This window comes from Gopherus flavomarginatus, chromosome 11 (assembly GCF_025201925.1).
Source record: "Gopherus flavomarginatus isolate rGopFla2 chromosome 11, rGopFla2.mat.asm, whole genome shotgun sequence".
Classification (NCBI taxonomy): Eukaryota; Metazoa; Chordata; order Testudines; family Testudinidae; genus Gopherus; species Gopherus flavomarginatus.
The window spans coordinates 21,582,834-21,610,051 of record NC_066627.1 but is presented as its reverse complement, the minus strand read 5'-3'; the positions used below and the strand labels follow the sequence as shown (position 1 = coordinate 21,610,051).

General features: G+C 41.1%; 1 protein-coding gene across 9 annotated transcripts in view; it reads right to left on the bottom strand.

Moving 5' to 3' along the window:
* Nucleotides 1–27,218, bottom strand: part of PHF20 (PHD finger protein 20) — a 182,105-nt gene that overhangs the window by 118,562 nt on the left and 36,325 nt on the right. For 8 of the 9 annotated variants that reach the window (XM_050918588.1, XM_050918593.1, XM_050918586.1 and 5 more), the window contains 5 exons: nucleotides 12,650–12,821; nucleotides 12,115–12,199; nucleotides 9,688–9,767; nucleotides 1,416–1,803; nucleotides 731–838 (listed from right to left, as the gene is read on the bottom strand). In XM_050918588.1, coding sequence (XP_050774545.1) covers nucleotides 731–838; nucleotides 1,416–1,803; nucleotides 9,688–9,767; nucleotides 12,115–12,199; nucleotides 12,650–12,821 — 833 coding nt within the window. Of the gene's footprint in view, nucleotides 1–730; nucleotides 839–1,415; nucleotides 1,804–8,833; nucleotides 8,929–9,687; nucleotides 9,768–12,114; nucleotides 12,200–12,649; nucleotides 12,822–27,218 lie in introns of those variants that run through there. The other variant, XM_050918595.1, reaches the window with a different exon arrangement.

Genomic DNA, 27,218 nt, shown 5'->3' with positions numbered 1-27,218 from the left:
GGGCACATGTGCATCATATACTGCTTGCCAAAAGACTCCAAACTCGAGTACATGAGGAAAATGTGTACCATCATCAGCGGAATGTGCATGGGGACAATCATTAAAATAAGCTAAAAAGAAATTGAGTTCCTTAAATCTTGTAGGGCATGTTAAGGTTCAGAGGGAACGTGATTACCACGGTATTAGCAGAAGGCTCATTAATCTAGCATTCAAAGGCATAACAAGATCCAAGAGCTAGATGTTGAAACTACATAAATCCAGGTTAGAAATAAGGTAAAAAATACTTTTTAATAGTGCAGGTAAATTACCCAGTCAAACAACTTATCAAGGAATGTGATGGATTCGCCATACTTGAAATCTTTAAAATCAGCATTGGAGGTATTTTGAAAAGATATCCTATAGTTAAACCACAATTTATTGGGATCGATTCAGGAATCACTGGGTGAAATTATATGGCCTCTACTACTTAAGGAAGTCAGATTTGAACACAATGATCCCTTCTAGTCTTAAAAAAAAAAATCTATGAAATCTTGCTTTCAAGATTTTGATGGGGACTACTTACAATATTGCTACACTTCAATACCCAACAAATTATCATTGCAACAGATTCCCTAGATAACACATATAGCCTTTAGATCACCTAAAATTAAAATTCAAAGACAATATTATAGAAAGAACCATGTTATAAAATGACCTAAGTTTCAGAAGCTGAAGTACTAAAAATACTCACACAAGTTTTTTTCAACCCTGATGCGTTTTGATGGAACTTCCCCTCCTTTAGGTATTTTCCGCCTTCTTAATTCCAATGTTATTGGCTGCAATGTTTGAGAACTTTGCTCTACAAATTTACATAAAACCAGAGGAATGAGAGTTGACTAAACATACCATTAAAGTCAGTTAAAATAGTCAAATTTGTATATTTAAAAAAAATACAAACTCACTTTTTCAGAGCTTTATAAAAAAACCAATATTAGTATCTCTCTCTAATTCTCCAATTTTCTTTATTTCCTTTCCTCTTATTAGCTATTTTGGTACATCATGACTGACTCTTTAGTTAACATATTCATTTTACCATATAATCCCATTTATAACATCACATATTGTCATGTTAGTCTCTACACATATCAGCTCTGCAACTATCTCCTTAAAAACCATGTCTCTAGTACTAAATTTTTAGACCTCTCTACCAATGTTATTTAAATACAACCAAATATATTGCTGATTGTCATGATGGGAGGTTGTAGTGAATGAGCTAAAATAAGTGCTGCAAGAGCAACATTTATTTCCATTTACTTAGAACAAAGATCCCCATGCCCCAAATCAGAAAAGAATGCAGTGCTGAACTGCTCAGCAGCTCCTATTCCCTACAAGATTTTCTAGAATACTGCCCAAATACAAATATTTTAAGTACTAACCAGTTGGGGGTGTTATAGGTGGTCTACCACGTTTTCTTTTAGTTTCCTTTATGTTTTCTGGTAGACTCTTCACATTGTCGTTTTCAGATTTCTTCTCAATTTGAGTATCTACTGAATATTCCATATCATTTTCTGATATATTCTCTTTATCTTCTTTCCCATTCTTGGGTATATTTTTTTCAGAGACCTTGCCTTTTTCTGAGATGACTATTATTTTTCCTTCTTTATCAGGTTGTTTAGATCTTTTTTCTGTCTTTAATGCCTTTTCATCCTTGTCCTTCTTAGCATTCTCTGTTGCTTTCCTCTGTTCTTTAAACTTCTCCCGTTTTTCAGGAGATGAAGGGATTTCATTACCTCTTTCTTTAGGCCTAGCATTACCCACAATATTCTAAAATAGAGAAAACACGAAGTGAAAAATGCATGATTCTTTGCATTTTGAAATTTCTTTATATTTAACATAAGAAATAAAAGAAAATTGTAAGCAAAGGAACAGGGGTCCAGGTGTCATGTCAATATAACCCAAAAAGTTAAAAATTTAAAATTATAGGCAGAGAGTTACAGTAAAACCTGCCAAGAGTGACCACTCATAGGGGTTAGCAAAAGTGCTCCCTTGTCAGAGGTGGACTCTCTTCAAAGGTTTACTGTAAAATGGGCATTTTTACAAGGCATAGAAAGGCTACTAGTGTTGGCAATGTTTCATGTTTAATTTTCATTACCTATTACATGAACATTACATATAGTATACAATATAGTACTGTATTTAAAAATCTCTTGCTGGGTTTATTAATACAGTAGAACAGTATTTGTTAATCAGAAGAGGAAATTCAGTACACTAATGAAAGTTCATGTTCTCTAGACTGACGCAAAAGAATTTTTACAATTACCTGTGTTATCAAAAAGTCTTGTTTTCAGTCTACAGTAGTTTGCATTTATTTGAAAATGTCACTTATTCTTGTCTGCCTCTGCAACAATAGGAGCAGGTTTATCGTTTCTTCTGCATCGTTCAATAGCTCTAAAAGTTGGTTATTGCTCTTTTGCATGGCAAATGCTTTCATGTTTTTAATCATATTCTTGGCTTCAGTCATAAAAGTTATTCTTACCAGGGTTCAGAGGCACCATTGCCACCCCCTTCATCATCAGTTTTTGTGGCACTGCGAGTGTCATGACATGGCTTGAAATTTTCCAGTTTTGTAGCAGGCGTTGACGTGTCTGACCTCATCAGTTGTTGCAAGGTTCAGCACTCCCAAAAAGACTTTGCAACATATTAACTACTGAAAGAGGAAGCTTATACTCATCTTCTAGATGAAGATCTTCATTTGTTGTGTCCACATTTAGCAAAGCATTTTTTGATGGTGCTTGGCTCAGTCTCACTCCATGCTCAATGAACCCAGTGTATTTACCAAAGACTGAAACCCTTTTCAAATGCAATAGACCCAAAGAAGTTATGCCAGATTCCATTTGATGAAGAATAAATTGAATTTGCCTGTTCCAAAGGTTCAGTTTTAGGGTTTCAATAACCCCAGTATCAATAGGCTGTTACACAGACATGCTGTTTTGGGGAAAAGAAGCAGAGTTTAATGTCTGAGAGTTTAACAGGGAGGCGGCATGGGGCATTTTCCATAAACACAATTTTATGTCCTCATTAGTAGCAATCTGCAGTCAAATCTCTAATCATTTTTCAAAAAGTTCTGGAGTTCATCCATAGTTTTTTGTTGAATTCATATTCCACAGGTAACTCTTTGATATTCAACTTGCCAAAGCCTCAAGGGCATTGGGATTTACCAATCAGTATAGGCCTTGCTTTATCTCCATTTGTGTTGGTGCATAATAAAGGGTGATTCTTTCTTCTGAATATTTTCCATTTGAACATTGCAAGCCTTTGATATGGAGGGTTTTGGTAATGTTGCTGTCTTTAAAAAACAGTCCCGTTTCAGCCATATTATAGATTTCAGATGGTTCATAATCCTGTATTACTTCAGCTAACTTTTGCTTCTAATCTGAAGCCATATCTTGGTTATGTCTCCATGCTCACTGCATGCGATACCAAAGGCAAGGCTGTCACTCTCCTTAAATGATTCAAGCCAGTCATTGCCGGCTTTAAACTCCCTGTTTTCCAACTCCTCATGTCTTGCACTTTTAGCATTGAACCAGAGACATTTACATGATGAACAACAGTGGATTTAAAACACTAAAAAGTGAAAAAATTGACTTCATTTCTAGTTTTAGCACATCTAATTTCCATTGAAGATTCTGCATTTGACACATCAGCGAGGATTTGTGCCTTCCATTATAACAGGTTTTGGATTTGTGTTTTTCCAACTCCAAAATGTTTGGCAATTTGATGGCAACTGGTACAAGCTTCTAGCTGCAATACCGCTTCAACATGTTGCTCCAGTGTAAGAAACATTTTGGATTTGCAATTTTTCTCTTCCATTACAACTTTTTAGCTTTCAACTGCAACACACAGTAGTGTACACATTCACATCTTCCTTTAAAGTTCCTGTTTGTTCAAGTTCAATTTCCAGTTCCTGTTGAGTATGAGGCCATATATTGCAGACACCGTAACGTACAAAAGAAAAAATATCTTTCGCTGGAAATATCAAAGAAACAGACTGATAAGCGACGATCAGTTTCTCCTACAGGTTTGTTTTTATGGATGGGACTAAGAAAATGTCGCCACTCATCGCAGCTGACAGGTCGTTGCTCTTCACAGTTAAATTGCAAGGCAGCGGTTCTCAAACTTCAGCAACCCGAAGACCCCCATTTTGATTTAAAATTTTTCAGGGACCCCCAAGCCACCGCGCTCAGCCCCAGGCCCCACCCCACTCCACCCCTTCTCCCAAGGTCCCACCCCATCCCACCTCTTCCCATCCCCCATTTACTCCATCCACCGTCTCTGTTGCTCGCTCTCCCCCACCCTCACTCACTTTCACCAGGCTGGGGCAGAGGGTTGGGGTGCAGGAGGGGGTGTGGGCTCTAGGAGGGAGTTTGGGTGCAGGAGGACTGAGGGGTGCAGGCTCTGGGAAGGATTCTGTGTGCAGGGTGAGGGCTCTGGGCTGGGGCAGGGTGTCTGGGATAAAGGCTCCGGACGGGCTGCGCTTACCTCCAGCAGCTCCCGAAAACGACATGGCACATCTTTCTGGAAGTGGCTCCTAGGCTCCACATGATGCTCCTGCCCACAGGCACCAACCCCACAGCTCCCATTGGCTGCAGTTGCCAGCCAATGGGATCTGTGGAGTCAGCACTCACGGCAGGGGCAGCGCACAGAGCTAGGGTAGGCAAGGACACTGCCTTAGCCCCATTGTGCCACCGGACTTTTAGCACCTAATATCTCCCCGTTTAGCTTCAGTAGCCTCCAAGAGATAGAGGGAGGGAGCAGAGTTGAGGGAAGGAGAGGGAGGAATTGCTCAGCAGGGCCCATGGACCGCCTTGAGTACCTTCAGGGACCCCCAGGGATCCACTGATCTCAGTCTGAGAAACACCGTTATGAGGGAGAAATGTTCCATGGTCACTGCAAGTAGTCACTCATGACAGGTGGTCTCTCATCAGAAGTGGTCACTAAGGCAGATTTTACTGTATTCAGATACTCACTGAGCAACAGATCATCAGCACAATTCATTAACACACATCAAAATTCAAATACTATTCAAATATTTTTTAAAGGATAATTCCAGACTTAAATCAAATCATCTGCCAAAATGCTGAATAGCAGCTACAGCATGTCTGAATACACTATTTGATCCAGTTCAAAAGCCACTGGCCTGAAACAGTGTTTTCACTTTGTATATTTTCCGATAGGAATGTAATCATTTGTTAATATCCCTTTTAATATCTAAGATATGTAACTAAGCTCTACTTGGAAGACTTTAATGCTTCAGAAAAACACAGAAAACAATAAATGAAATTGTAAAATCAAATATGGATGACATGTCAAAACTATTTCAAATTGTACAATGAGGTTCTGTCTTCCAACCCTGAAACTGTTGATGTCATATAGCCACTAGGAAAAACCTTCCACAATAAATATAGGGTATCAAAGTAGGGACCAGATTTCAGTCTCATGATCTCATTGATCAATAAATTGGAGGATAAATATTCCGATCTTTGAGAAGCTCTGTTAAAGGATGAAAAAAATCTGAACCCTCTCCCCCCCTTAAATGGGGATACGGTAAGGAGAAATAGCTATTACAGCAAATTATACTTGCACTACTGGTAATCCCAAATCTATCAAGGATAAGAGAAAATCCAAGCAATTAAGTCTAAGATAAGAATTTGGAACCTCATCTTTGGACATTACATGATCTTTTTCAGTGATTCCAAAAGCAGAGTGATGGCCCCCTGCAACTCCCCCCCAAAAATGTAAAGGATTCACCACCAAATACCAAGTCCATCTGATCCAATCACCCGTTATTTATGTAGTCTGCTAAAGCATTTTTCACTCTTTACAGATCTAGAACTGAAGGAATTACTTTGTTCTGAATGCCCACTGCCCACACTGCTTCATGACAAACAAAATCTGGAAACCTAGCTCTCCCTTTCAACAAATAGCCAATGTTCTGTGCGAGAATCTGTACAGCCTGTTCCCTAATCAAAGGAACATACACAAAAGGGTCAAGAACACAGTCATAAACAGAGTTTTTCCAACCTTGTAGACAATGAGTCTGCAATCTCACAAAACAGATGAATGTGACTTTCCTGCCACCAAATCCACCTTGATAAACTGATTTAACCACAGAGTTCATATATTACTCCTGGTGGAGTTCTATACCACTGCGCAATGCAGAATTTGCAGAGAAATAATGTTCTGCACAGAATTTAAATTTTCCCCCACAGAATGGGTGCTACAGAGTTGCTGGCCACTACCACGGGCTGCTGGACTCAGCAGAGCCCAGCTCTCCAGCTCACAAATACAGGATATGGCCAGAAGGAGGGAGAACTGGAGCTGCAGTCCCCAGCACATCATGAAAGGAGGAGGCAGCGTACAGGAAACTCCATAAAAGTCTAGAACTCACCACCAGGCTGTTTCTCTCTGTGGATTCCTGGGCTCTGGGAGTAGGGGATGCAGGTGTCTGGGCCGGGAGTTCGGGGGATGCCCCATAGCTGGGCTATAGGGGAATAGGGGGTGCAGATGTCTCAGGTGGAGGGCAGTCCACAGCTGGGCTCTGCGAAGTAAGGGGTGCGAGTGTCTGAGACTGGAGGGGTGGATTTTTCCCTCAAGATGTGCCCAGCTGGCACATGTGACACACCCAGATCAAGACACAAAATAAAAGCATAACAGAGAAACAGGAACTGGGTTGTTGTAGGGGTTTATTTAACTCAGTGGTCCCCAACCTTTTTGTGGCCAGTAGCACATTCGTGTTTTCAGAACAGGAGGGCGACAACAATTTTTCAAGGCTTATTTTGTATTTGTACATTAAATAATACAAAAATCATCATATTTAATATTACATAAGATAAAAAGGGTAATTTTAGATGTAAAAGGTATTAATTAAATTATTCAGCAATTACTCTTTCATCTTACCATGTGAATTTGCTCTTTTTTATCTACTTGTAAGAAAAATTAAGGAGTTTTTGCAAAATAAATATCAAACAGTTTTCATCTTATTTATCTTGAAAAAGTAAAACATAGTTGAACTGTTGGTCCAAATATATTTGTTATTCTTACTTTAACACAGAATGAAGCCTGCAGCCCAGGAGTTCTCTGTCCCCAGCAGGCGCGGGGCTGCAGCTTCTCTCCGGCTTCGAAGCCATAGAGAAGTTGTGGCCTGGCACCTGCCGGGGACAGAGAACACCGACACCCGCAGCCTGCAGCCCCGCGCCTGCCAGGGACAGAGAATACCGGCGCCTGCAGCTCTGGAGAAGCCAGAGAGAAGCCGCAGCCCCGCACCTGACAGGGAAGAGAATGCCAGCGCCTGCAGCCTTTGGGCCCCGGAGTTCTGTCTCTGGCAGGCGCGGAGCTGTGGCTTCTCTCCCCTGCTGGGCACTAGGTGGGCGCACATAAATTCCCCGGTGGGCGCCATGGTGCCCACGGCACCGCGTTGGGGACCATTGATTTAACTCTGTTCCTGGGGGAAAAAAAAATTTGTCAGTACTGTTACAGACATACTTTCTGACAGGTATTTTGAAATAAATTACCAAAATTATTGAAACTTGCGTGATTATATTGTGTTATTTTGACAAATAAAATGTGCAGAATTTTAAAGTATTATGCACAGAATTTTTAATTTTTTGGCACAGAATTCCCCCAGCAGTAACAGATTCCAAGGCCAGAAGGATCAACGTGATCAGTCTAATCTGTATAACACAGACCAGAAAACTTGCCCAAATAATTCCTAGAACAGATCTTTTAGAAAAACATCCAATCTTCATTTAAAAATTGTGACTTATGAAGAACCCACCACAACGCTTGGCAAACTGTTCCAATGGTTAATTACTCTCACCATTAAAAAATTATCCTTATTTCCAATCTGAATTTGTCTAGCCTCAACTTCCAACTACTGGATCACGTTATACCCTTCTCTGCTAGGACTGAAGAACCCATTATTAAATATTTATTCCTACGTGGGTACTTATAGACTGTAATCAAGTCATCCCAATCTTCTCTTAGTTAAGTTAAATAGATTGAGCTCTTAAGAGTCTACAGAAGGCATGTTTTCTAATCCTTTAATCATTCTCTTGACTCTTCTCTGAACCCTCTCCAATTTATCAACACCCTCTTGAACTGTGGGCATCAGAACTGGACACCATATTCCAGGGCCAAACAAAAGTATAACCTCTCTATGGCTGCTCAATATCCCCCTACTTATGAATCCCAGGATCACATTAGTTTTTTTGGCCACACCATCATACTGGGAGTACATGTTCAGCTGATTATCCATCTTAACCCTCTAACAGCGTCTATGGGAAGCCTACTATGGGTCACACACATTTACTCCTGAGGAAATTCTGCACGTGTGCATAAAGCAGAATTTTTCAGAAATTCATGTTGTGCATGCAGAACTTCCTTTCCTGACCCCTCAAAATGGGCTGGATAGTTGTTGGCTGCCACTAGGGGTTGCTGGACCTGGCAGAGCCCAGTTCATGAATAGAAGACAAGGGCGGGGGGAAGGGGGGAGTAGGAGACACACACGGACTGGAGGGTTCCCAGCAGCTGCAATTCCCAGCACGCTTTAAAGGAAGGGAACTCCTTGCAAGCCCAGGATCCAGCATCAGGCCATGTTTCTCCCTCTGGATCCCTGGGCTCTGGGGGGTAGAGGGTGAGAGTGTCTTGGCTTTGGTCGGGGGTGGGGGGAGGGAGAACAGGACTTAAATGACGTAGGAAGCTAATTCCCCTTTTACTGGGACTTGAGCGCCTAAGTCATTCAGGTTCTTCTGAAAATTTTACCCTTTCTCACTAATTACGATAAATTAGAACATACCAGAAAATTTGTCCAGGACAGCATCTCCCTTACAGCTACAATAGAACGATATTATCCAGCATCAGTAGCCACCCCCATGGTTACTAACAGGGAAAAATCTCCAGCACCAGTGCATGAGACACGCATGCATGCCTTCAGAGGAATGAACATATGCTATCCAAAAAAAAAAAAACCAACTTAGTTTTTATTATGCAGAATGTTTCATAAAAAGATCATTCTGTGATATAAGAAACACACTTTAAATAAAATAAATCCACTTGTCATTGCAAAGAAGATTCTTCCAGGATCTCCTTCTGTATTGACAAGAGAAGAGATTAGCCAACAGACTCTCGCCTGACAATTCCTGTTGGCAGGGCATCTCAATGAAGAACCTTCAAATCTAAAATTCACTTCCCAGCCTACTGGCCTTCAAGAATTGGTGCACAGCTTTTGCCTAAGGACATAACTATGGGTTATGTTTACAACCTAGAGCTGGAATCTGACATTTTATTTGACACTGATCAGCTAGTCTCTTATAGTTTTAAGAAGTGTGTGTACATGTGCTCAGGAACAACTGTGTGACAGGTATACATTTAAAAAAAACAAAAAAGTTATCACAGGATATTATTAGGGCAGAGCTGATTAAAGTATTGACAATACATGACAGATAGGATAGAAATTTAAATCACATTCCTGTAGTGACAAATTACGAATATTTAAAATCATTTACTGGCTAAAATTCTAGATAAAAACAAAAAGTTAAGTGTTCACTTGATGGATTTTTCACTGACGCTAACAAACAAGTCAACTGAATTCAAATTTAAGAAACAGCTAGTCTTTTACAATTAAATTGGCGAAAACACAACATTTCTCACCTGATCTTTGGAAAAAGCTTTGATGTGAATATTTTTGACAGTCTGAACTACTCCATCGTAAAATTTCACAGTGTAAGTACCTAAAAATTGAGAACACATCCTGATTAACAGCATAATTTAACTTCCATTTTGATAAATATTCAAAGAATAAAACACTGAACATTCCAGTTCTAGAGATGCACATCTGGTTCTAAATAAAAGTTCACTCTTTTAGGGTTACAAAAATGTATATCCTTAAACTTTAGGTCTCTTCTTTCACGAAAGATGTATGAAGGGAGAACATAGTTTATTTCTTCTAGATTCATCTATATTAACATAAGAACAAGTTTACTAATAAAAATCATGAGCAAAAAAATTTATTGTCAAGACACATGAAAGCACGCACATTGGGACTGATGAAATTTCTTAGACTCCATGCTTTCAATTGAAAAAATAAAACAAAAGAATTAATTTTGCGACTAACAGATCCAAAAGGGATCAAAGTCAAATGAAGGAATATGAGCAATTCCTTCCTGTTTACAGTACTCATACTGGTAGTGCAATTGAAGGCAGCGAGTGCAGGAAGTAGGAAATGGCCCTGTGTATTTAACCCAGGGGTTCTCAAACTGGGGATCGAAACCCCTCAGGGGGTCATGAGGTTATGGGGGAGGTCACAAGCTGTCAGATTCCACCCCAAACCCTGCTCTGCCTCGAGCATTTACAATGGTATTAAATATACCAAAAAAAAAGTGTTTTTAATTAATAAGGGAGGTTTGCACTCAGAGGCTTGCTATGTGAAAGGGGTCACCAGTACAAAAGTTTAAGACTCACTGGTTTAACCTGTAGAATTTGCTTTCTGCAACTGAGATGCTCTCAGTACTATTTTGCATCTCTCCTAAATTATGAAAATATTCCTACAGATTAAAAAAAAAACCCACCTCACCCCCAAATAGCTATTTATCCACGACAAGCTTTAAAGTTCCTATATTAAATCAACTGCTGACTGTTACACATGAAAAAATGTTTAATATCTGAAAATTATAATAAAATGCTACAGTTCAACATGAGACTCTAATCCACTAACAATGAGTACCCAAGTCTAATGACCAAGTTGCAAACAAATTTATAAATGCCTTACACCCTGCTTGGCAAGAGAAGAGCCTAGTAATTATGATGCTGAATACATCTAAACTCTGCTCCTGTATAGCAGTGTGTCAAACTGAAGTGTTTCACATTTCTACCCTTTTCTCCCATATTTCAGTGATCTATATTAAGAATCATTACACTGAAAATTATTCTGTAAATCTCTATAATCTTAGTGATGTCCACAGCAAATAATCTTTGAGAGAGATGTATTAAATAGTGGAATAATCTCCAAAAGAAAGTGACGCACGCTTCATTGTTTTGACACTTTAAAAATTGTACTGGACCATACTCTATTGTCTGATCCAGCCCACAACCCAAAAACAGTGTTTCCTACAGTATATTTTCTAGAAAGCATACTGTAGGTAACAATTTGAATTACAACTTCTACAATGAGGAAAATAACGCATTCTGCCGAAAGTAAAAAGTGTACCTGATTTAAATGTAGAATAATTTAAATTTCAACAAAAAATACACTTTTATGTATTTAATAGTGGGCCTGACACTCATCAAGAATACAGAGGTAGTTTTGGTGGAAGAATGCTTTGTGCACCTCTGAAAAAGAAAATAAACCTCAGACCACTGCATTTCAAGAAAGATGAATTCAGCAATCATAAGAAGGTCCCAGATATTTTAAAAAGATCTTTGTATTTTATTTATTTAGCCTGTGTCTTCCAAGTATAGAAAAAATACATTAAAGGTGAAAGCATGTATGTGAACCTTAGAAAAAGAATTTGTCTTTCATCAAATTGAATCCTCTCCTTTACAATGACAAAAAAAAGATTATGTTGTGCCTGTTCTCTGCTGCCAACACTTCTTAAGCAATTATGTGAAGTGGCTAAAAAAAATTGTAATTAATTGATTCTCCTCCCAAGTTAGGTCATTTGGTAGCTCATGCTAGCCCCTTGAAAAAGTGCACAACATACCCACTGGTTACATATGAACAACATTTAAGGATAAATTACAAAATTAAAAAACTAACGTTCATAAAATTAATATACTGTAGTACACCTCTACCCCGATATAACGCTGTCCTCGGGAGCCAAAAAATCTTACCGTGTTATAGGTGAAACCACGTTATATTGAACTTGCTTTGATCCGCTGGAGCATGCAGCCGCCCCCCCCCAGAGCACCACTTTACCGCGTTATATCTGAATTCGTGTTTTTTCGGGTTGCGTTATATCGGAGTAGAGGTGTATAATGACTTTTCTTTCAGAAATGTGCCATGTTCTCTGGAAGCATGAGGAAATTCTGAACACAAAGTTATCCAGTTATTAAGTACAACAAAATGAATAGGTGACCTACCATCCTTGTTAACGGAAGTGACTTTGGCTGGATAAAAACGACAATCAGACCAGCAAGCCAATACCTGATCGTTTATACGAAATCCCTACAAAGAGAAAAAAAAACAATTTACACTTCCTGAAGTAGAGAAACAAAATTATGAAGATTTAAAATATACTGCTTCATTAAACCACTAGAACTGTTTCTTTGTAAAAAGTAAAAAAGCAAGAATGAAAAAACACCCCATACCCTTCAACAGGCAGCCACTGCAGCAGCACTTGAGCATAAGAAAGAATTTATATTCGGCTAGACATGCAAAAAATAGAAGTTCACACCATTCTTATTGAGACTGTAAGCTCCTTCAGGCAGGAACTGTTCCTTCCTCTGTCTGTACCATACCAATGACATTGTTAGCACTCAGCTATAACAATCACAAACTATATCTGGCCATGTACATGCTACATTCAGGGACCTTAATGGGTTTAGATGCATAAAAGACTTGGTACATCACTAGCTGAATAATGGGAAATCATTGAATATGCTGTTTTCAACTTACACCACATCCGTCTTCCTCATGTAACCCCTCTTTCCTTAGCTGTATTTTCTCTAAGGGACGCAGATAAGGACTGTCCCAACAAAACCATTCATCATATCGGTGGTTCCAGCGTTTGAAATGGATAAGCACTTTTCCTTCTTCATAGTCAATTTCTTCAATATGAGCTGGATACCTATGCAAATAAAGAGTTCACTAAAATAACTCTGCTTAAGAATAAAATAAGATGCCTCAAAAATCAGTAGGATGATTACAATATAAGGCCATACATATATCTAGTTGTTCTGCTGACAATAGCAAAAGTGAAAAACAAAAAGAAAAAGATGCTTTTCTAAGTCTATAACTTAGAAAAGTTAGATGCCTGCAAGTCACCAAGGCCTGATGAAATGCATCCTAGAATACTCAAGGAGCTAACAGAGGAAGTATCTGAGCCTCTAGCTATTATCTTTAGAAAATCATGGGAGACGGGAGAGATTCCAGAAGACTGGAAAAGGACAAATATAGTGCCCATCTATAAAAGGGGAAATAAAAACAACCCAGGAAACTACAGACCAGTCAGTTTTACTTCTGTGCCAGGGAAGATAATGGAGCAAGTAATTAAGGAAATCATCTGCAAACACTTGGAAGGTGGTAAGGTGATAGGGAATAGCCAGCATGGATTTGTAAAGAACAAATCGTGTCAAACCAATGATCGCTTTCTTTGATAGGATGACGAGTCTTGTGGATAAGGGAGAAGCGGTGGATGTGGTATACCTAGACTTTAGTAAGGCATTTGATTCGATCTCGCATGACAATCTTATCAATAAACTAGGCAAATACAATTTAAATGAGGCTACTATAAGGTGGGTGCGTAACTGGCTGGATAACCATACTCAGAGAGTAGTTACTAATAGTTCCCAATCCTGCTGGAAAGGTATAACAAGTGGGGTTCCGCAGGGGTCTGTTTTGGGACCGGCTCTGTTCAATATCTTCATCAACGACTTAGATGTTGGCATAGAAAGTACGCTTATTAAGTTTACAGATGATACCAAACTGAGAGGGATTGCAACTGCTTTGGAGGACAGGGTCATAATTCAAAATGATCTGGACAAATTGGAGAAATGGTCTGAGGTAAACAGGATGAAGTTTAATAAAGACAAATGCAAAGTGCTCCACTTAGGAAGGAACAATCAGTTTCACACATACAGAATGGGCAGAGACTGTCTAGGAAGCAATACGGCAGAAAGCAATCTAGGGGTCATAGTGGACCACAAGCTAAATATGAGTCAACAGTGTGATGCTGTTGCAAAAAAACCCCCAAAAAACAACAAACGTGATGCTGGGATGCATTAACGAGTGTGTCGTGAGCAAGACATGAGAAGTCATTCTTCCGCTCTACTCTGCGCTGGTGAGGCCTCAACTGGAGTATTGTGTCCAGTTCTGGGCACCGCATTTCAAGAAAGATGTGGAGAAAATGGAGAGGGTCCAGAGAAGAGCAACAACAATGATTAAAGGTCTTGAGAACATGACCTACTAAGGAAGGCTGAAAGAATTGGGTATGTTTAGTTTGGAAAAGAGAAGACTGAGAGGGGACATGATAGCAGTTTTCACGTATCTAAAAGGGTGTCATCAGGAGGAGGGAGAAAATTTGTTCATCTTCGCCTCTAAGGATAGAACAAGAAGCAATGGGCTTAAACTGCAGCAAGGGAGATTTAGGTTGGACATTAGGAAAGAGTTCCTAACTGTCAGGGTGGTTAAACACTGGAATAAATTGCCTAGGAAGGTTGTGGAATCTCCATCTCTGGAGATATTTAAGAGTAGGTTAGATAAATGTCTATCAGGGATGGTCTAGACAGTATTTGGTCCTGCCATGAGAGCAGGGGACTGGACTTGATGACCTCTCAAGGTCCCTTCCAGCCCTAGAATCTATGAATCTATGAATGAAGCACTCTGTAGTGGTACCGAGACCTAAAGATATGGGAACAGTCTTTTCCCATAGTTTCTCAATTTTTATGTTGTTTTATGTATAGCTTCTACAAACAGTAAAATGAAACATCTCTTCTATCCAAATAAGAATCTCACTATGTTTTATCTCTCAGTCTTTCCAACAAAGGTAGCAAGACAAACAATTTTGGGATGCCTCTTCAATCAATAGGGCTAGTACTCAGAGACAGCATACTAGACTAAACTGGATCATGCATCTGGTCTAGCAAGGCAATATCTACATTTGTAAGTATACAAGTCTGTTAACTGTAATAAAATACATATCTGATTGTGCCTAGCTTACCAAGTGACCCAGATCGCTCAGTATCTATGACCTGTCATCATCATTTACCAATCCACCGATGTGTGTCATCTGCTGGTTAACTACGCAATAATTTCCTTTCAGGTTACTGATCAATACCGAATAGCACTGAGATAGAGCTAATCTCTCTGGTACATCCAACTAGATGCACCTTACTCAAACCCTCAATAAACAAGCTTTGAGATTTATCAATTAGAATTTAATTCATTTAACAGGGATATTGATTTTTTACATTTTTTTTTTAAAAATCAGGATATAATTATAGAATCAGAACAGGAACGGACCTCGAGAGGTCATTTAGTCCAGTCCCCTGCACTCAAGGCAGGAATAAATTATCTAGACCATCCCTGTCAGGTGTTTGTCCAACTTGCTCTTAAAAATCCCCAATGATGGAGATTCCACAACTTCCTTAGGCAATTCATGTAATAAATAATGAAGTAATAAATCAATTATCTAACAGAAAAATATATTACACAAGTTACCCTTACACCATTCCAACTTGTACTCTTGCCAACCAATCTGATATTATACTTTGACAAGAACCTATTTTCAAATCATAATAAATTTTTATGGATAAAGTCTGAAACCAGCAGTTCCACTACTTTGCCCAGCATTGGTGTCATGATAACCAGTCTATCATTATCCAAATCATTTCATTATAAATTGCTTTATGTTCTCATTAACGTTTATGCATTGTTCAAACCCAACTTTGCTCAACCTGCACCTCTCTCATACCTCTAATTTCCCACAATGACAGCCTCATAAATGGTGAAGTATTATTCTGGGTTCAGTATACAATTCCTCATCAATTGACAGATCTATTTCATAAGATAGAAGAAACACTGGATTGCAAGTGGGATCACTCAACAATTGTTAGTAGTGACTGAACCTATCAAGGACTTTTCAGCAGCACATTAACTTTAGGCAGACCTCTCACCGCAACTACCATTTAACAGCCTGACATATGTGCAGACAGCAACCTCATGGATATACAGACTACTCCTGTTTTTCCCAAGGATAAATTACATAATTTCTTAAACTGGTCCCCCCTAGTTGCCACAATACCCTTTCTATCCAATAACTATATTTGACCACATGCCAGTGCCAAGAGAACACAGCCTCAATGTTGAGATTTTGGATATGTACCAACATCTTTAAAGGTTAAACCTCACTGACACAGTTAAAAAGATACTCAAGTTTTAAATCTCTCCAAGACCAAATTACAGTTTCGGAAGCATTCAAAGCTGTTACCCAAGGTTTTCAGAACCCTCAACAGGGGCAACTTAACTATTTCACTCCAGCAGCTCTAAAGCATAAATCAACAGGAACTCAGCAATTCTGTCTGATCAAGTAGTAATGCAAGTAAGCATGCTCGTCTAAACCTGCAGTTTATTAGATATAAGTAGGGCTATCAAGCGATTAAAAAAATTAATCGCGTGATTAATCGCATTGTTAAACAATAATATAATACTATTTATTAAATATTTGTGGATATTTTCTACATTTTCAAATATATTGATTTCAATTACAACACAGAACACAAAATGTATAGTGCTCACTATATCCTTGATTACAAGTATTTGCACTGTAAAAAACTAAAGAAATAGTATTTTTCAATTCACTTAAGTACTGTAGTGCAATCTCTTTATTACAAAAGTTGAACTTACAAATGTAGAATTATATACAAAAACCTGCATTCAGAAATAAAACAATGTAAATTTTTAAGCGCTGGCAAGTCCACTCAGTCCTACTTCCTGTTCAGCCAATCGCTTCAGAAAAACAAGTCTGTTTACATTTGAGGGAGATAATAATGTCCATTTCTTGTTTACAATGTCACCTGAAAGTGAGAACAAGCGTTCTCATGGTACTGACTGGCATTGCAAGATATTACGTGCCAGATGCGCTAAAGATTCATATGTCACTTCATGCTTCAACCACCATTCCACAGGACATGCCTCCATTCTGACGACGGGTTCTGCTTGATAACAATCCAAAGCAGTAAGGACCGATGCACATTCATTTTCATGATCTGAGGCAGATGCCACCAGCAGAAGGTTGATTTTATTGTTTGGTGGTTCAGGTTCTGTAGTTTCCGCATCGGAGTGTTGCTCTTTTAAGACTTCTGAAAGCATGCTCCACTCCTCATCCCCTTTCAGATTTTGGAAGGTTTGTAAACCTTGGGTTGAGTGCTGTAGCTATCTTTAGAAATCTCACATGGGTACCTTGTTTGTGTTTTGTCAAATCTGCAGTAAAAGTGTTCTTAAAATGAACAGTATGTGCTGGGTCATCATCCAAGACTGCTATAACATGAAAGATATGGTAGAATGTAAAACAGAGCAGGGGACATACAGTTCTCCCCCAAGGAGTTCAGTCACAAATTTAATTAATGCATTTTTTTTTTAATGAGCATCATCAGCATGGAAGCATGTCCTCTGGAATGGTGGCCATAGCATGAAGGGGCATATGAACTTTTAGCATATCTGGTATGTAAATACCTTGCAAGCCAGCTACAAAAGTGCCACGCAAATGTCTGCTCTCACTTTCTGGTGACATTGTAAATAAGAAAAGGGCAGCATTATCTCCTGTAAATGTAAACAAATTTGTTTTTTATCTCAGCAATTGGCCGAACAAGTAGTAGGACTGAGTGGACTTGTAGGCTCTGAAGTTTTACATTGTTTTGTTTTTGAGTGCAGTTATGCAACAACAACAAAAAAATCTACATTTGTAAGTTGCACTTTCACGACAAAGGGATTGCACTACAGTACTTGTATTTTTCAATTCACCCCATACTCTCTCTTTTGTTTTATCATTTTTACAGTGCACATATTTGTAATAAAAATATACACTTTGATTTCAATTACAGCACAATATATGAAAATACAGAAAAACATCCAAAATATTTATTAAAATTTCAATTGGGATTCTATTGTTTAACAGTGCGGTTAAAACAAATTAATCGCGATTAAGTTTTCTTCAAGTTAATCGCGTGAGTTAACTCTGATTAATCGACAGCCCTACATTTAAGCACACACAAACATAAGCAATAAGTTTAGAACATCCCAGATATTTTCTTAACATCTGGAATGCTATTGAGTAATTAACAGCAGGTTCGCAGTGGGCTGTTCCTTACTCACTTGGGAGAAAGGGTATCGGGAAAAACGTCTCTCAGGATAGCTTCAGAGGACTGCTCCAAAGTATGCTCTAGTAGCTGATCTTTTATAATTAACTTCTACAAAACACATAGGTCATAATGACACCTACTATATCACCACTTTTCGAAACCTGAGTATACTTTTAATATCAGAGGCGTCTAAACTCAAGGTTTCCCAACTACCAAGGCTTTCAGACTTAGTTGTTTACCAGTCTATCCCCTCCTCCAATTCTGATTAGCAGAAACTGTAGCTAGTTTTGACCATGCTTCTGAAAGCTTGTCTCCAAATTAACCCTTAACTATGTGGTGTTCTATTTCATTACTTCAGGGTGGCTGAATGCACATAATATGGTTGCAATTAGCTTGATCACATTCTGGGATATACACACCTCTCAAATCCAGGGCAAAAAAGCTACCGGGGCATCTGCATCAGCTATGCCTCAATGGGGAGGAAAATATAAGTATACTTCTTCCAACAAATTACACTGGAAGAAAAGAAACTCACCCCTGCGAGAAAAAACGTATACCAGACCCTAAAAATACAAACCTTTTAATGAAAAGCCTATTATGATCAGAACAACTTCTTGTTCTCCATGACAGAATTCTTTATGCACAGAATCAAACAACCTACACATAAGAAGAAAATATAAAACTCAAGCATATAGGATCAAAGTAAGAAAGATCTGCTACTATCACATCATCATCTTGGTCTTCCCCTTAACCAATTTAAAAAAGAAATGGTTACTCACTGTCACTGTGGTTCTTTGAGGTATGATGAAGATATATATTCCACTTAGGTGTGCGCTGGAAACAGAGATTTTTCCCTAACAGTACTCATAGAGGAGCAGTGCTCATGCCTTGTGGCTGTGGCCCCTCCCTTGGCTATATGAGATGGTGCCACCCTAAGTTCCCTGTAATCCACCCCTCCCCCAGACCCAACTATGCAGCAGCCCCGGACTCAGCCACGGCCATGGAGTACCTACCCCAGCCGTGGCTCCTGTCACAGGACAGCCCACCATGAACCTAGCCCCGGCCAGACCTGCAGGGGTTCGGCGAGGGGCACCTATCCTGCGGCCCCAACCTTGTAGCTGCTGTGGCAGGAAGAGGCACCTCTTCCCCAACAGTCCAAGTCCTGCTGTGGGGAAAGAGGGCTGCAGGGAGTCCTCTCTTCCTGCTGTAGGCCCGGAGCACCCTTCTGCACCCCAAACCTCTCATCCTGAGCCCCACCCCAGAGCCTACACCCCAACCCTCTTCCCCAGCCCTGAGCCTCCTCCCACACTTTGAACACCTAGGCCTCACCCACCACATGCATTTTGTTATGTGCACCGATATAAAGGTGATGTGTCAGTTCCACCACATTAAAAACCCATGAGAGGAGATTCCAATTGAGAAGGGAAGGAGCTTGAATTCTGGAATATACATCTGCATCACATCTCGAAGAACCAGTTACAATAAGTACCCATTTCTTCTTCTTCTTCGAGCAGATGCAGATGTGTGTTCCACTTAGATGATTGACAAGCAGTACCCCAATCTGGAGGCGGGGTTCAGAATCCACTGAAATAAGGACCACAGGACTGCCCTCCTAAGGCCCGCAGCCGCTCTGCAAGATTCAGTAATCGCATAATGGTCCGTAAATGTACTTATGGATGACCATATAGCCACCTGGAAAATGTCCAGTAACAAAACATCACTGAGGAATGCTTTCGATGTCACCTGCGCTCTTGTGAGGAGGAACAGCCAAAGCGCTCTCATACACAGTCCTGATACAGGATATTATCCATCTAGAGATGGTCTGGGCAAGGACCACTTGGCTTGCTCCTTCATGCAGTCCACATGACATGAACAGGCGAGGCGAAACACAAAACAGTTGTTTTCCTGTCTAGATAAAAAGTTTGACATCTCCTGACATCCAGAGTATGGAGGTGCTGTTCTTCTGGGGAAGAGTGCAGCTAAGGGGAAAACACAGGCAACATGGTGTTTGAAATGAGTCCCAGATTATCAAGCAAACACACAAAATGTGGTGTCAAGTGGGCGAGATCCTCCCCTCTGGAGCCACTCTTCAGTAACCAGTCAATGAGGTACAGGAAGATGTGAATTCCCTTCCTCTTGAGATATGCCATGACCACTGCCACGCATTTGGAAAGACTCGGGGGGTGTGGGGCAGGGCGGAAGAGAAGCCAAACGAGAGAACAGTATACTGAAAGTGGTGTTCTCCTATCACAAAACACAGAAATTTCCTGTGGCTTGGCAGAATGGCCACATGAAAGTACGTGTCCTGAAGGTGCAGAGCAGCAAACCAGCCATTCTGAGACAGTACGAGGAGGATAGCCAATACAGAATCTCATGTACTTTGATTAAGTTGTTGAGGCCACGAAGGTCAAGAATAGGTTTCATTCTGCCCTTGGATTATGGTATCAGGCAGTACCGGCAATATAAAACATGGCCCAAGTGTTTCTCCACTGCTCTCAACTTCAAAAAGCTAGCCTGCTTAACAAGCAGTGTCTTGTGAGAGAGATCCCTGAAGGAGGACAGGGAAAGGAGGAAAGAGGGCATGAAGAGGAACTAGATAGCATAGTCTGATCTTACAGTGTCTAGGGCCCAGCTGTTGGAGGTAACTGAGTCCCAAGCATTGTAAGAGGGGGCCAAAGGGATGGGAGGATGGAGGAATAACTGAATCAGTGCTTTGGACAAAAGTAAAAAATGGGCACATGGCCTATGCAAAGGGAGAGACTGAGGACTGCCCAAAGCATGCACCTGACTGCTTCCTCTTTTTAGGATCTATCCCTTTTTATAGGGTAGTCCATTTTTTTGGGGACAATGTTGCACAAAGGAAGACTGAGTGATATTGCTGCTGCACCCCATAGTGGCATATTTGCATGGACGGCACATACACATCCAAGGACTTCAAGGTAGCCCTGGAATCCCTGAAGGAATGCAAGGTGTCACCCATCTTGTCTGAGAACAAGACTCAGCCAGCGATCAAAGGGCAAGTCCTTTATGGCTTACTGAACATCTAGGGCAACCCCGAAGTTTTGCAACCAGGAAGCCCTCCTCATGGCTAGTGCCAAGGCCATGACCCAGACCACAGTATCCACAACCTCAAGGATAGACTGCAGGGACTTTCAAGGACAAGCAGCCCTCTGCAGCAAACACCTTAAACTCCTCACAACAGCTCAGGCAACTGCTCCTCAAATTTAGCCATGACTGACCAATTTAGGCAATCATACTTGACCTGTAAAGTCTCTTCATTAGTAGGGTCCTCCCAAATGCATGGCCATGAAAAATGCATCACACACCGTAAAATTTAGTCTCATCCCGTGAAGTCTGGTGTTGCGTGCTTTTACCCTATACTATATAGATTTCAGAGGAGACCGGCGTTTCTCAAATTGGGGGTCCTGACTAAAAAGGGAGTTGCAAGGGGTCACAAGGTTATTTTAGGGCAGTTGTAGTATTGCCATGCTTACTTCTGCTCTGCATTCAGAGCTGGGCGGCCAGAGAGCAGCGACTCATGGCCAGGTGCCCAGCTCTGAAGGCAGTGCCCCAGCAGCACCGAAGTAAGGGTGGCAATACCATACCATGTCATCATTCTGTGCTTCTGCCTTCAGAGAGTGGCAGCTGCTAACTGAGGGCCCAGCTTTGCAGGCAGCAGCACAGAAGAGTGGCAATCCCATTCCAGGCCATCTTTACTTCTATGCTACTGCTGGCAGTGACTCTGCCTTCAGAGCTCTGCCAGCCAGTAGCCACCACTCTCCATCTACCCAGCTCTCAGGCAGCAGCACAGAAATAAGAGTAGCAGTACTGCAGCCCCACCCACCCCCAAATTCCTTTTTGGGTCAGGACCCCTAAAACTGAAACACCGTGAAATTTCAGATTCAAATAGTTAAAGTCATTAATTTTATGATTTTTAAAATCCTATGTCCATGAAATTGACCAAAATGGACCATGAATTTGGTAGGGCCTCTATTTGTTAGCAATCCTCATCTGCAGGGACAATGAGGTATAGTCCTTCCAGGCCAGAACATCCAACCCATTGGAGTGTCTATCCTTGGCAGCAGAAATGAACTTACACTGCCAGGCCCTGTCATTTACCATCATTACTACCAGGGAGTTCGAGGCTGGATGGGAGTAGAACCCCTGACATCCCTACATAGGACCAAAGCAGCACTTCAAGTATTTCACCACCAAGGCCTCTGTACTCCATAGGGCTCTCATCGACTCAAGGAGTGCCTCATTGATCAGGAGGCCTACTCTCCAGGACACGGCAGGCTGTAAAATGTGCACCAGTTTGTGTGTGTTCTCTTGGAGGACCTCTGCCTGGATGCCCGGGGATGGGTTTCTGGTACGCCTTGGATGTCCTCCAGGATAGGAGAGGATGAACTCAGCAATATGGCACTGTCCAGCAACAAGGATGAAGATCTTGGCTGACCCAAAACCGGCTCTCATTCCCAGGAAGACATATCCAGGAGGAGGACAATAGCAGTTCTGCGGGGAGCAAGACCACCGATGTCCTGGCCTAAATCTGATTCAGATCCACCACTGTCAGCCTGGAGGACGACTTCAGCTTTAAGCAGGATTTCTGTGAATGAGAAGCATCCCACTGAGTCCAAGGCCACTAATAGGAGTAGGGCAGTGGTTCTCACCCACGGCCAAATCAGCACACAGCTGCGGCCCATGTGACATCCTCAGTACCATACAGGTAGTATTGGATGCAGCCCACAATGGTAAATAGGTTGAGAACCACTGGATTAGGACATTGGTGACCAACAGGGACTAGGCCAGGGACCTCCATCTCAGCCATAGGGCATATGTCAACCCTGAAAGCCACACTGCTTCACTAGCTGGCCCCAGATTTCATTAGGTGATGCACAGCGGAATGATGACAACTCCAATTCTGAATCAGAGCCACACAATCTTGGCAACATAAGCAGAGTGATGCCTGAAAGAGCCAATAGGCAGTCTGATTCATCTGTTGCCCAGAAAGAGGCGGGAATCAGTGCTCTCAATTAAGGTAGTATGAGCATGCCAGGGCCACAGGCAATGGGCGGTCCTGGAACAAACATCAGTACTGGAGCACCTCAAGGTGGCAATGTGTGTGCGCGGGGGCAGGTGGAAAGAGAAAGAAGGTGGGAGCCACCTTGAGGTGTGGAATGCAGCAGGTCAACAAGAGTCCCAGGCCAAGGTTCCCTGCACTGATTCCAGTACTGGCTCCATCCCCAACACAGAAGGGAAGCATCCAGATGCACCACCGACAGACACAAAGGTTTAGCGGCTTCCTCCATTTGAGGGGTCATAGGCAGCACAGCCTTGGGAAAGTCTTGGACCAACGGTGAGGCTGGGACCAAAAGGCAGAGGTCTGCAGCTGCCTGGCATGCCAACAACATGGACACAATTGGTACCGGTAATTCCCTTGTCAGTACCACACTCAGACTCCTGGAGGCCAGAACTAGAGTCAACGGTATGGAGGTTTCTGCCCTTCCTTCTTGGTAACGAGGAAGATCAGCGGTACCTGAGTCATCCCACACACCAGAACTGGGCTTGTGCCGGTCTGCACTTTTCCTGGCGAAGCAGTCACCTGGAGCGTCCCAGTCTTATGAGATCTCCTCTTTGGCGCTAACAAGGAACGACTCCTCTGTCTCTTCGGTGAGGCATCTGTCCCAGAACAAGAGGTGGGAGTGCTCTCCGAGCCCAAGGGCGATCTTCAACCCGAGGAGGGTCTCTGTACAAGATAAGGCCTGTATGGCTTGTTCAAACAGGTGCTGCTTGAGGCGAAGGTCCAGCGCCACCTGATTCCACTTTTTAAACAAATTTAAAAAGTGAACAGTATTCCTTAAGGTGGGCCTTGATGAGACAGCAAGTATCCTGTGTGAGAGAGTCACTGTTTGGGAGCGTTTGAATACTGGCAAGGGCAGCACCAGAGAACACTAACTACCCACTAACACTAAGTAACTGACTATATACACAACAACAATAAACTAGGCTATGACTAAATGAGAGTTTGAGAGACTACAACCACACAACTCCAACTCTCATCGCCATGGACGATAAGGAACTGAGGGAAGTCAGGGCTGTCACACACTTATATAGGCAGGGGAGGGGCCACAGCCATGAGGTGCAAGTGCTGAACCTCTATGGGTACGGCTAGGGAAAAGATTCCAGCACAAACACCTAAGTGAAATTCACATCTGCATCTACACAAAGAAGAACCACAAGATACCTTCAAATTACTGGAAACTTTTTTACAAGCTGCTATACACAGCAGAAAAAAAATGGAGGTCACAATGTTACATAACACTTTGGGACATTCACATTCTACAATTTTTTCAAATAGAGAGAGATGTTCGATTAGGAAGTGTTGCCAGTTAGGTGTGTGAGCGCTCTCTCGATCTGCTGTCCCAGCCTAGCACAGATAGTTGGTTCAGCAGACCTCGACAGTACTACCCAGGAAGACCATAAGTTTGGCAACAAAGGCACTCAGTCAGATGCCCTGTGGCAAGCAGCTCAGTCCGCAGGAGCTCTGCTGTCCCATAGGCCACACAAAAGGTTACAGCAAGGTATCCCAACATTTATAGACTGAAACAAACAACTTACCTATCACCTTATGAGTTTCATGACATTTGATTGTTACTCCCTTTGTTTCATGCTCCAGGTGTCTCAGGCAAAACCACCTCTTATTTGCTATTCAGTCAGGATGTCCTTGGGCTATTTTTTGGAGTGTGTTCTTACACATACCCAGTATCTGTTACTTCTTAGGAGTGCCAATGTTTTAGCAACACTAGCAATACTTTTGCCAATGTTATATGTCGGACAGTGAACTTGCGAACATCTACTTTAATACATGGCCTAACTTTGGTTCATAGCCTCTGGTTCAGGCCTCAGCTCATGTGCTAGGCCCAGTGCTCCAGGATCTCTCCCTTATAGGAAGCATCCATGGAATATTTACTGAAACCCAAACTAAAATTCTGCCAACAGCTAGATCTCTCAGCCTGCATAGCGCCCTCTCAAATCTATAAGATATCTCTATCGCTATGACCTGTCTGGCAGAAGACCACAAGAGACATTGATAAAAGATTTGTACTCTAGAAATACACAATTACTCCTACCCCCCGCACCCAAGAATAAAGATGTTCTATCTTGCTCAGCCTGAAGACACTTTTAAATACAGACTTCAAAGTCAACATGAACATTATCAAATTTATATTTTACCTACCATCCTCCATCTCAATCAAGCAGGACTCATGAAAGGTGGAATGAACTCTGACAAGAACTGGAAAATGAATCCCTTCATCTGTCATGTCCAGATACACACAAGAGACCTTCCTACCAACTGAGAATCATAGAAGATTAGGGTTGGAAGGGACCTCAGGAAGTCATCTAGTCCAACCCCCTGCTCAAAGCAGAACCAACCCCAACTAAATCATCCCAGCCAGGGCTTTGTCAAGCAGCCCTTAAGAACTTCTAAGGATGGAGATTCCACCATCTTGCTTGATAAACTATGCTAGTGCATCACCACCCTCCTAGTGAAATAGTGTTTCCTAATATGCAATCTAGACCTCCCCCACTGCAACTTGAGACCATTACTCCTTGTTCTGTCATCTGCTCCCACTGAGAACAGCCTGGCACCGATCTCTTTGGACCCCCCTTTCAGGTAACTGAAGGCTGCTTTCAAATCCCCCCTCATCTCTTTCCTTTCTTTAAGGCTCCCTGCTCACTGTTTTCCAGGGGAAGCTCACATTGCTGCACGACATCAAGACAGATGGCAGCTTCCTGGTGCACCACTTCCTCTCCTTTTATCTCAAAGGGATGTGAGAAGGTGAAGCTCTGCAGAGAACGTGTGACTTGCATCACCCTGGTATAATCATCCAGCCGACACATGAACTATATCTGATGGGTGCCAAAAGTGTTTCAGTAGCATCAACTAGCTCTTAGAAACTTTTGGTACAGAGTTAATTTTATCAAATAGTTGGTGACAGTGTGTAATAAACCAGTGTCTATAACTACAACATACATAAGTCATCTGCCTTTGCTTGGAGAAAGGGGTGGCCTTGTCTGGTGCTCTCCCCCCCATTTGGCACCAGTACTCGTAGCAACAAAGGTCAGACATTTTGAAGAGGCAGGCATACCAATATCATCCATTAAACATAAGCTCACGTATTTCCTGCACACAGCAGAACCATAGTGCTGCCCAGAAAAGGCTGGCTGAAGACAGACACACAGATAAATGAATTGCACATTGAACACCTTAACTTGTATTTTTTAAAAACAAACTAAAAAGAAATTTATTCTACTGAGCTACCTTTAGAGAACATTATGGTTGCATGATTAGGCAAGCAAAGCTATAAACATCACAAATTTCATGATGACACAACACAACCATTACTCTGCTCCTTGTGCACATGCATTATAACAGTCTTAAATTACATGACCACATACTTCTCAAATACTACATTCGAATGTCAAACAATTTTTTCACTACAACTTTAGATGGTTACACAGCATCCTGCGGCAAGGTGTACTATTCTATATAAAAGAGGACAATCATGAAAGTCAATTGAAATAATAATGCAATAAAACATGCTACAAAATGAACATATACTGTAGCATCTGTAAGTATTTAAGTGAAATTGTACATTAACTCTTTCAATAGCTATAGTACTATAAGTGGGTGTTTCATTAATACATCTCTTACTCTAAACACACTTACAGATTAACACAAATACTTCTGCCTCAATCACAGATTTTTGTTGTTTTATGCAAAAAAGAAAAAAAAAAGTGTTCAACTTACCTGTACTTGTCCAATTAGAAATTTGAAAACTTTCTAATCAGTAGCACAGAAATGAAAATTCTCTAGGCAAATTCTCATTTACTAAAAGAAATTTAACAGTATTATGAATCTGCCATAACTGACTATAAGGTACTACTAAACACACATACAAAGCATGTACTCTAAGGATATTTTATTCAAATCTAATTGCAAGTACATCCAGTTCTCAGCAAAAGTAATATTTTAAAATTAAGGCCCTGAAGGATAGCTCAAATTAATACAAATTACAAAACAGTTACACTTCTACATAAAACAGTCAAAATCGTACAAGTACAATGCAAAAGCTTGTGAAATACTAACAAAGTTACTGTATCTG